General features: G+C 38.1%; 1 protein-coding gene across 30 annotated transcripts in view; it reads left to right on the forward strand.

The window, feature by feature from the left end:
• Positions 1-12,421, forward strand: part of LOC145674949 (uncharacterized) — a 768,948-nt gene that overhangs the window by 230,941 nt on the left and 525,586 nt on the right. The window contains exon 5 of one of the 30 annotated variants that reach the window (XM_081745244.1): positions 4,584-5,390. The exons of the other annotated variants lie outside the window; for them this stretch is intronic. Within the exon in view, the coding sequence (XP_081601370.1) occupies positions 4,584-4,879 (296 nt within the window). The 3' untranslated portion in view covers positions 4,880-5,390. Of the gene's footprint in view, positions 1-4,583; positions 5,391-12,421 lie in introns of those variants that run through there. 30 annotated transcript variants of the gene reach the window in all.

Below are 12,421 nucleotides of genomic sequence, written 5' to 3' on the forward strand. Positions count from 1 at the left end.
AGTGTCGAAGGTGATGACGGCCTACACAACACACGGGAAAACCACATCGGGGAGGCGGAACAGTGGGCGGAAGAAAATTATGAGTGACAGGTCACGCCGGGTATTAAAGCGCATTGTCACGCAGAACCGTCGTGCTACTGCGGAGAAAGTGACGGAGGAACTCAATCAACACCTCCCCCACTCTGTTTCGACAATCACAGTGCGCTGCGAATTACATGACATGAACTTACTGCGTCATGTTGCACGGGCCAAACCGCTCATCAGGGACCATAACGCTTTCGCACGCCGCAAATGGTGCCGCGACCATGCAACTTGGACCGTTGAGGACTGGAAACGTGTGATATGGTCGGATGAGTCATCCTTCACCCTATTCCCAACCACGGGTCGTGTTTATGTGTGGAGAACGCCCAAAGAAGCTTACGATCTGCAGTGTCTCCGCCCAACTCTGAAACATGGCGGCGGCTCGGTGATGCTATGGGCCGCCATATCATGGTTTTCATTGGATCCTGTGGACATGAAGTTCAACACCTCCCCTGGCCCGCCCAATCCCCAGATCTCAACATAATTGAACATCTGTGGTCCATCTTGGAAATACGACTCCGGCGACGATTTCCACCTCCATCCTCTCTGACAGAACTGGCCGATGCCCTGCACGAGGAATGGTGTAAAATTCCACTTGCTACCATTCACGACCTGTATGCCTCCATCCCACGTCGCATCAAGGCTGTTCTGAAGGCGAAAGGTGGCCCGACACCATATTCATCTGGTAAGTTGCAATTTCGTTCAGGTGTTTCCATTTTTCTGATCACCATCTGTATGTATCCAGTAGTCGTCCGTTGAAAGTAATGGGGGATGACCACTGGAAAATGAAGTCAAGGGTCATTTCCAGTAGTCAGCCCCTAATGGCTGACTACCGGAAAACGTTATGAAAAATGCAACCTGTAGTCAGCCCCCCTTTATTTCTACGCAACATCTTGTTTTGTATCAAAAACCACGAATTTTTTTTAACAAACTACATACATTAATGCATCGAAGAAAGCAATAACTCGTACTTTTTTTTTTGTTTTACAATAACATAGTTTTAATTTAACTTTAAAGTAAAGCTTCTTCCTTATTTTTTTATTAACAAAATGCTCACTATGCTCACTTGCATCAGCGGACCTCAAATAATCATTTTTGTTTTCTGCTACGAGAAGTCAAACCAGGCCAGAACAAATGAGGTTGACTACTGGAGCTCTGATTTAGGTTTTAGTTGACTATTTGTTTGATAACAGGTTACCGCATGCTTATTTAATTGCTTGTTACTGAAAAATGGCTGACTTTAGGCACACTCACCCTATATGTCGACTTATGATATTCTCAATTCAGGTTCTCAGTTTGAAATATATTTCTGTTTAGTATCGTTACCTGTTCAAAGTGTGAATAAATGGTTACATTTTAATACACTAATGCAAAACGTGAAATTATATCGAAGAGTCTTGCTCCTCAATCCTTACTGTGTTGTCACTGTGTTGTTATAATATTGTTCATTGATTCTTCTGGTTTTTGTATTTTACGTATTATGATTGTTGTAATAGTACGTATAAAAATATATTGATATCTGACAACTAAATAGTATTGCCGCACCGACTTCAAAAGGCGGGCGAAAGAGTCAAATAAAGTTATTAAATGTCTGAAAGGCAATTAAATTTAGTTTCTCTTTGTTTACGACCCGAATAAAATCTTTCTCAATCATTGAAGTTTTATCTTGCAGTGATGTGATTCATCTGAATGTAAAAGCGTCCTAAATCCTTAAAGTGAATTGGACATATTGACTAGGGATGTTATTCTGTTCAGCTGAAATTATTTTGTATTAAAAATAAAATTTTTAGATGGACTTTGGCTGTAATATTATACAAGTGAATAGTCCTTGGAACGTAGATGCAGACGAATAAAAAAATGATAGTACGAAGAACGTAGAGTTGGGATATTTTTCAACTCAGGTTCTCATTCATTGTACTTGATATAGAAGGAAATGTATTTTTCCACAGTCACACATTACAAAGTTGTACTTCGTCCATGCATGTTCTAAAACTTACACCTTGTTAAAAATCAAAGGAAAAGAAAAGATGGGGTTTATCAGTAAGCCATTATTCCACAGCATTTGATAACCGCATCATTTTCAAACTTCTTCCTTCAAATATTCTATACTGTTTTAACTTGCGGAACAACTGGGAGTAGCTGGGCGCTATCACCCAGCACACTAACCATATCAGCTTGCATGTCCGTTGATGTTAGACCTTTCATATGCTAGTATTTGATTACGGCATGCACTTCAGTTTTCTCCATTTTCATAATTCGGATGCAGTGTTACCTTCAAAGCACAGAAAATACAACCAGTTTCAATATCGTTGCCCTGTACTTTAGCACGCATACTTCTAAAGCTTTTGAGTACAACATACTGCAGTATTTTTGTTCAACTTCTATATCACGGTCAATAATTGCTGAACAGTCCTCATACAGAGTATAGCATCGCTATAAAGCGCCATACTGTTAAACCTGTCTGGAATACAGTACATCTGGCTCGTAGAGGTTAAGATCGAGCCTATTGGGTATCGGTGAATCTCATGTGACATACTTTTTTTTTCCGTTGAGTAGGCCGTCCGTATTTTGAAGGTTGTGTTGCCCATGTGACTATTCAGTGTTTTCTCGTAGAATATCCTGAATGTGATATAGGCCTGCCAGTATTTCGAAATCCTTATCAAAGTATTCGTTAATTTATGAATAAACTGTAGTGAGATCGTAAATTTTGCTTGAATTAAGTCTATATTTTATGTTCTTTTGAAATTTCACAATTATCAATAAAGAAACTTGCAATGTTATAATATATTTAATACGTTATAAGAAGTTCTATCATACGTCGTCTGTGTAATAGGGAGTATACGATATAATTTAGTTAGTGAACTTACGACTGATTTTTGTTAAATGTCTAACAAGGAACCCTAGATACCGATCAGAGCGCGATCTTAATGAAAATTTCTAGAGAGTGCCTCGGGAAACTAACACAGCCAAAATTGTAGCTGCAGTGTCCAAGACGTTGGGACACTAGGACTCGGAAAAAGTTCAAATATGGAACGTCAGTACATTGAGGACATGATGAGAAAATGCACGTTTTCCTTTAAAGCTGGTCATTGTAACGTATCAAATGAGCATACATGGATACGAGATGGTAAATGAAAACTGTTAAAAGTGATAAAATGAATATCCGCCATTTTAAAAGAAGTCATGTGGAAGCTGGTGCGATTGGTGTAAATGAGAAGAGGGTCATGCAATGCATCAATTTGAACGTAAATAGACGCAAAAACGTGGTGGTGAAGTTACCACACCGCACCACACCAATTACATGTAGTATCTGTCACAAATTACATAGTGTTACAATTATATTTCGCTCTGGTTTTCTACATACACTCATCCCACTCATAGCGCTCCATACCCTTCATCTGCTCGAGTGTCATGAGATACGCTTTGCTCATCTTGTATCTAAACCACTCTCCCAGAAGCACAGGAATTATGTAATCCCACGACAGACTTCACCAACAGGTCTCTGCGCCTATTTAGTTCAAATTGATGCATCGCATGACCTTCTTCTCATTTACACCAATCGCAGCAGCTTCAGCATGACCTCTTTCAAGATGGCGGATATTCTTTTTATCACTTTTAACAGATCATATCTACCATCTCGTATCCATGTATGCTCATTTGGTGTCGTTACAATGACCAGCTTTAAAGAAAAATGCGCATTTTCTCACCGTGTACTTAATGTACTGTCGTTCCATTTTTGAACTTTGTCGAGCCCTAGTGTCTCAATGTCTTCGACACTGCAGCTACAATTTTGGCTGTTCGAGTTTCCCGAGGCACTCTCTCTATATACAAAGTTTCATTAAGATCGGACTCTGATAGATACTCAGGGTTCCTTGTAAGAGAGGGTACGTTTCAACTCGACTAATACTTGTGTTAAGAAAATTCACAATAAAACCTTTCTGCTTTCATAATCAGTCCTGTAGACGCAGCTTTCTAAGAGGAAAAAACAAAAACTCAAATAATTCGAGAATATCAAGATCTGGAATAGTATAGAATGGTTATATCTCCCACCTGTTCTAAGTTAAATCTCGCAATAATTAATAATTTTCATACTTGTGCAATAATTTTCACAAAGTTACTGATTCTTGTAAAACGATGCATATATTAAAAATCTTGTTGGCCTGAGAGGAGAGATGAGTGCATGATGTTTCGATTTCACGAAACTAGAATATATTCAGTAAGAGTTGAGCAGCTTATTACAGTATGATAAGGTTCATTATCTCAATTGTTTCACAAAGGAAAGTGTAACATTAATGAATCACGTAATGAGAACAAAAGACCAGGAGGGCAAAATGTGAAGTATGTGATTATATGAGTTTGTTCACGAAAGAGCACAAATAAAATAGTAATAACATATATTAAGGAGGTTACATTAGTTTAGTGAGGAGTACCTATTATTCATATTCCTTTTTTTAAAAAAAGCTCATTTCACCTGAAAAAGGCTCGTTCTTGCCTCTTTGCAGGCGAGGTGACTTTCGACTTTGTGGAGTGGACGGCTGCCAGTTTACCACCACCTCCTCCCCTATTCCCTCCTCCATTCGTTTCACAGCAGTCGTCAACCCAGCCTTATGACGTCCACATATGTCCAAAGTGCGGACGTGGGTACAAGTTCCGCTACACGCTGAATAGACATATGAGGTATGAGTGCGGCACTGAAAAAATGTTCCGATGTCGTTACTGCAAGAAAGCTATTACCAGGAGGGACAAACTTAAACAACATGAATTAATACATATTACTCGATCACCACCGTACCAATGATCCTTATCACAATCTCTTCATATTTTTGAGTGTGTTAAAGAATGAAAATACATCGAACCTTTGAAATAAACACTCTTTGTAGTAGAATAAATGTAAAAGGGTACGAAGTCAAAAGGAAACAATTTAAACACTAAACATAAACCAAATTGCTGTTAAATTTTAAAGATCAGATTTAAAATTGGCGTAATTTCGAAAACAATGTACCATTAGTTACTAAAGCGAATTTCTGATTTTATTGCCTTTTATAAATAATATGGTATGGGGATTCAATTATAAGTGCCTTTTATTGATGACATTTTAAATAGTTCCTATAAACGAACTGTAGATTCTGTTGTTCTTTTTATTTCAATACCTAAAGTTTACGGAACTCAAGCTCCTTAGTTTCATTAATTTGTTTAATATAATATAGAGATAATGCATTTATATTTATTTCATTAATTGTGGGGAAATGGCGTAGAATAGAATATATATATACAAGTAAGTGTGAAACATTGTTATGGAATATATTATAAATTATTGTAATATTGTGACATGAATAGTTTCTTATTCATGAATGTTTATTTTGTTCGTATTTAACAATAAACTGCAGATTTCTGCTGTTTGAGTATCTTCTATGATCTTGTTATGATTGATTTTTGAAATATAATAATATAATGTATTTCTAAAGTATTTTTGTTTTCCTTGTACTATCAAAGCGTGATACCACACATGTGAGTGCTGTACCAGTTTTTTGTCGAATTCATGATCTCGAATTACGAAAGCTATTCAATATTTGAGAAGCTGTGTGCGAAGAAGTATTGAGACACTCAAATCTTAAAAGATGTCTGAAAGACGTGAATCTTGAAACATTAGTCAGTTCTCCATCCTCGTAAAGAATAGGAGGTATTATCATAAGTAAGATTGATAAGAGCGCATTATTATTCTAACGTGACATAACAATTTTGATGTGCTACATTGTCTAAGATTTTATGTTTCCTTAATGTGGATGAACTTCATACAATCTGTAGCATAATTTTGTGAATGTGGATGGAGGACAAAGGTAAGAGAGGAAAATGTACCAAATAAAGAGAAAAAATGAGGAATAGAGAAAAAAGTATTTATCCGTTGCGATAGAAAAGGAAATCGTAAGGAGTTTAGCATTATAATGCTATGGATACGGGTACAGAGCCTGAGATATACAATGAAATATATTGATTATTTCAGCATTATGACCTGAGAAGAAACATGGTATTTACGTAGTAGAACTAAGTAAATTGATCGAAACTAGATGTCCTATCGGGAAAAATCTTAAAAGGTTCAAATTAGCTTGCAAGGTTCAAAAAACATTGACTCCCTAACATTGATGCGTCATTGGCTCCGTACCGTACCTTAACGGTAAGTGTTGAATAAGGAAGAGCGTCGTTTTCACTTTATTATTGTAGCGAGAATCAACATAGTATGACTTTGTTATATATTTGTACAGGATATAATTTTTTCATGTGTGAGTTCATTCGTTACTTGAATTTTAAAATTTCATACTAAGCTTTTTCGAAATCTAGATGTAACGCTGTCGTTTCACGCAGCTCCACAGGTGGGATTGCGTTATAATCGTTGTGCCTCCATGTTCTTTTTCAGAGCTTCCTAGTTCAGGTCTTCGCTACGTTCCCCTTGTATCCACCCTTTCATCACTTTTAATATTAGTGAATACAATAAAGAATATCAAACACTTAAAAAGTGAAGTAGATAGTATCTTTAAAATGTTATTGACTGAATAAATAGTTATTTTTAAGACTTTTTGTGCACTACAGAAATTTTAAGTGTCCAACGATTATTGTGTAAACAGCACATTCAGATTTCCGGCATAGAAGGAGAGATCTCGAAACAGTCATTCGTTATTCACTGAAATTCAAAATGGTGTGGAGCGTAGCAAAGCCGTTTACTCAAAGTAATATAGCTAGTAGGGTAATACTTGAAATTTAGACAACTTCGTTCAATATGGAAAGTTTAGAACAATTTCGTGTAATTTGTTCAGTGTAAAGTGAAAGCTTAGTTACACATCACAAGATTCAGTTCTCCAGGTCAATGAAGGTGTGGGATAATAACTCAAATCGAACCCTGAGTCTGTGTATGCTAAAGACTGTCATTTTCACTAACTCAGAAGTCCATAACATTAATGGGTCCGTTTTTTTTGTTAACCCTTCGTAATTATTAATATTGATTCAAAGTCAGTGATCCTCAAAATATTTTCATATATATATTGAAATATCAATAGAAGACAGCATTAATAGTCAAAACACAACATTCTCTTGAGCTTACGTGTACCTAAATTTCACTAGTTGACAATTGCAGGGGAACAAACACTTAACCGGAAATCTATGTCAATGCAGGGGTGGATCGAGGGGGGGCGATCGCCCCCCCAGAAGAGGAAACTTTTTTATTTGATATATATATATATATATATATATAACCCATCTCAAAGTTCGAAGCCCTTAAAAGTAGCAGTATGACAACCCACCACCCTTCCCCCCCCCAGAAGTCGGTCCTGGATCCGCCCCTGTGTTAATGTGTTGAAAGGATTCAGTGTACCAATGGCGGCGTAGAACATCACTGTGCTTATCAAATCTGTAAATTATGAAGTATATCAGGATAGGGAAAAAGACTGCTCTGGCCAATAATGTGTTTCCTCCAGGCTGATACTAGCTGGTGAGTGCCCATAGGAACACTTATCTCAATTCCTTAACTTGACTACTGATGCCGTTAAGGTTTCACTGAAGAAGCGTCATATTAGAAAGATAACGTTTAACTCGAAGCTTACCTCGTGAGCCAACTACCGTCTACTCATTATGTATCACTTCATCTTCGAGCATGTCTGATTTCAAAGAAATTGAGGGTAGCTTCCAAACTGGATGCTGACCTAATACCAGCAATGTACAGTATGTCGAGTGACGATGGGGTGACCCGTGACGTTTTCTCAAAACCACTACTACGAACATAAATAGCTTTGGAAGGCTTACTAGCTGAACTAAAAACTTTAATGTTGTTTTCGGCATTTTTCAGTCTTCCAACCTCAGCTTCTGTTACAACGTCGAAAGTTTGTGTTACCAAGAGAAGTTAATTATCTCTTCATTACGATGTTTCGCGTCAGCAGCGGATTATCTTTTTCATGACCATGAGTTCGGTGGGAACAGTCGCTCGAAAAAGTTTGTAAGCTTTTTCGTCAGCCATTCTGAGTGAGGGTTTCCTGGGTTTTTCTCATTCGCATCAGGCAATTGGCGGGATGGTACTTAACATAATAATAAATCCTACCTTTCTTCCTCTCCAATTCTCCGGGCAGTGTGATCACCGAGGGACATCATTCCTGTACGTAACGAGCTAATATGGCCTCGATGCCGAGAGCTCACAAATCCTCATCCTAATCCATAACCTTGATGAGTTCCCGGATACGCCTTTCGTGATTAAAGGCTGGAGAGTCCCTTAACGAGGCTGAATGTTCGGCTTTACAGTTTACTGAGAAAAATTTGTGAGCTGTCCAAGGGTCCATGCCTTAGATTTTTTTTTTTTTTTTTTTTTGTGGGCATCTTGTTTCGCGACGTGCTAGTGTACTCATCATCATCATAAAAACAAATTTAAGATTCCCGATAGAGTGAAATGACATCTAGCCAAATGCTAATTTAATTTACCCATGGAATATCTTCATTCTATGGCAGATAATTGAAGAAGTCTTCGATCTTCGTGTATGACGGTATCCCTATGCAGATATTCGTCGGAGGCAGTGGATGCTCCTCTAAGTATTGTAGACGCTGAATGTGGTGGTTAGCCGACGTTCGGGAACGCAGAGCGTACATGGTACTGATTTGTGCAGCTGGATGTTGATTTTCTTTAAGAAACTGAACGTAGGTGCCAGTTGTTGAGGTGTTCGTAGCTTCGTATATTGCTTAGGGATGATGAACAAATCTGGTTGTTCCGATGTAGTGGTAGTGATACCAGTTACCCATTTCAGTGAGTTGTTTTATTCTCAATGTTCATCCTGGATTGGAATCGTCTTCTTTGACCTTAGCGTTCCATTCTGCTGTGTTTTATTTTGCCCTTGTCTTGAGAAGACATTTAAGTCCAACATAGGACCAGGTAGCTACCAGTAAGTATCCCAGACAACGTCTCCCTGCCGATATCTGCATGATATAAAATTTCAGTTCAAAAGTTACAGATTGTTTCAAAATAAGTGGTCAACTCGATATATAGAAAGAAGTCTTTAACTTTTTTTGGTAGGGCTGTTACATTTATGCAAAAGAGAACTATAATTGCGGTTTTTCCTAATTGCAGTAGTGCTAATAAATAATCCAATCCTCCTTACATATTTTTCAAAATTACTTCACTTCCTGCCGTTTGCGTGTAAAATATCGTGTACTGAATAAATACCATGGAAACTGATTGTAACCTAAAGGAAATTGACACATTCATGAGCAAAGTTTTATTACCATATTCATATTAAGATATTACGGCCTGAGGATTCCTGATATTCAGGAGTATTTTTTAACGTCCATGATTGTACACCGAGGCTAAGGGAGACGGTAATGACGAGATGGGTAGCAATTTCGGAATGAAGAAGTGACTGGAGGAACGTGAGGACATCGAGAAACCCCTCAAACATGGTGTTTGTCCACCACAAAGTTCACTTGGTATGGGCTGGATCAAATTATTTTGATTCACTAGTGTGCATAGGCGTGGGAACCAGGATGCTCGGATCCTTTTCAAGTCTCTCAATATTTTAGTCAAAGGACTGACGCCTCAACTGTTTCAGTATTAATTTTTGATGGTATTGTAGAAAGCTATTTTACTGTTATTAAAATATTATTACTTGTGTACATTTTCATTTTTGGAACAAAGTATTTATGTTTGTAAATGATCTATAGTTCGTTGTGTGTGTACTGTCGCTAAACAATTTCATTCTTCCTGACTTCCAGGGGCCGCGGTGGCTCAGTGGTAGAGCGTTCACCTCTGGTGCTTGGGGTCCCGGGTTCGATCCCAGCCCCCGCCAAGTGAACTTTGTGGTGGACAAACACCGTGTGCGTGGGTTTTCTCGGGGTTCTCCCGTTTCCTCCCACTTTCTTCATTCCACTATTTCATTCATTTCTCATAATCACCGTCTCCTTTAGCCTAACCGGCATAACCGTGGGACGTAAAACTCAAAGATTTCTTTTCATTTCTTCCTGACTTCCCCCCTTTCCCTCCCCTTCTCCTTCCAGTTTGAGGGTTTCTGTCGATTTGTTAATACCTAAGTTCATATAACTCCCTTGTTTCGTGCTCCGAAAGATTGTGTTGAAAATTTCGTGACAATCCAGTGTTTTATTTGTGAGTAGTATTCGTAGGGGAATGTTTATTGCAACAATTTGTTGCCGCGTCAGTTTTCTGAGAGATTAATGATATTTTTTAGTTAATTGCCTTATTTTTAGTTATTTCTGGGTGAACTGTGTTGAATACGTAGATCTGTAAGATAGATCATTTTATAGTGAGAAAAAAAATGCTGAATGAATTTTGTCGCTGTCGCAACTGTATTGTGACGAGCTGTCAGTAGTTTATTGGCAGTACACAAGAACGGACACACACACACACACACACACACACACACACATATATATATATATATATATATATATATATATATATATATATATATATATATATATATATATATATATATATATATATATATATATATATATATATATATATATAAAGAATAGTTTAGCGACTGGGAGAATAACTCGTTATTCTGCCCGAGAGTGGAGGGTGCCTGAGGTTAAGGTCCATCGCTGATTAAGATTTAGTTTTCAGCCCTAGTCTTAACTCCCTTATTTCCATTTACAGCAAATGAGCTCCCTGTGTTTGCCTACGTGACAAGAGTTGATGCTACCTAGACATCCTGGTTCCGACGCCTACGCACACTACTGAATCAAAATAGTTGTCAAAGTGACGTCTCGTAGGAAACAAGACAGTTCCTTTGGGTTGGCGTGTAGTGTAGTATATACATATTGTAGTGTGTATATATATATAACATAGTATTTACTGCAGGCTTAAAGTCACTTATTGCATTTAGCTTTTTTTTTTTTCATTTGGTTAAATCGGGTTTGACGCTACAGTATATTCGTCATTGGAAAATAATAATTAGAAAAAAAGTGTAATACATGTAATGACGTATCCAGGAACCCATTAGAACTAGGAGAGGAGGAAGCTCAGGCAATAGCGTGGAAACTCAGACACACACAGTGATATTTATATGAAGGACATGTAGCACTCATTACGTATCCTGGGGCCTAGATAGGCGTTGGAAGACAATATACTGACCACGCGTCATCAGCTGTAACAATTAGGTGGAAATACTAAAGTAAACGCCGTTTCGCTGCAGCCGGTAGAGATCGCTTACCGTTTCGCTGCATATGGCCAGCCAGATGGCAACTCGTTCAGCTGAGTGATGCACGGTCAGCACATCATCTCCAATACGCTACTATATCTGGCTTTCTCGACTAAAGTTCGATGCCTCTTAATTCAGGTATTTCCAGGTTACTTCATGTTGATCTTCATCAACACGAAGATTCTAGTGCTCCCACAGGAGATAAGGATCATGCATACCGCAGTTGTGCGCGTTAACAATCTACTAAGGAGAACTTCAGTATAATACTTTCTATACCTACCTGCAAATGGTGAATTTTTATACATATACTACAAAGAAACAGCTCAAGAAGAGCAAGAATATCGCATTTAGCTAATTTATTGAACTGTCATGTAGAGGGGACACTTCTGTGAGGTAAGTTCTATGTGTGGGGGGGAGGGGATAAGACAAACATCGCAACATCGGGATCACACATGGAACACACTGGATTTAACCAGATTCCATTGTCAATATCGTTGTACATGGAGGATGATTGAGCTGGGTCAGCAACCCCTTCTTTGTAAAACAATTGGACAGGTTCCCGGTGGGGGCACTCGGTCGAAAAAGTGTAAAAAGCTTTTTCAGGCCAGCCATCCTGAATGAGGTGTTCCTGGGTTTTCCTCATTTACACCAGGTAAATACCGGGGTGGTACCTAACTTATAGGTCCCAGGCCGCTTTCCTCCGTCCCCAATCCTTTCTTCCTTCCCTTTCCCCGATAATGTGCTCGCCGAGGGACGTCATCCCTCAATCGTGACGGGCTAAATGGCCATATGCCGGAAGCCCAAAAATCCAAATCCTATATATTGTAAAGCTGGTGTGTTACATTCCATATGCTTTTTTAAAGCAATATTTGTATACACGCACTGATATTTTGCCAAATTAAATAATTCAATAGAACATTTAAAAGTTTGCCAAGAAGAAAGCAAACTTCTGTATTACTGCGATAAAATTTATTTTACCAGTACTTTATAGCAACTGTTATATTGAGAAAAATTATCTTGTATAATTATAGAGACAAGTTGGTAGTCTGAAATGTGTTGTATACAGTATGAAGAATAGAAGTATTAAAAATTCCTTTTCTGCTTGAATTACTGTATCTGCTGTCGGTAAAACTGACATGATTTCTAATTTATGA

Source organism: Thermobia domestica, chromosome 18 (assembly GCF_964235325.1).
Source record: "Thermobia domestica chromosome 18, izTheDome1.hap1.1, whole genome shotgun sequence".
Lineage (NCBI taxonomy): Eukaryota > Metazoa > Arthropoda > Insecta > Zygentoma > Lepismatidae > Thermobia > Thermobia domestica.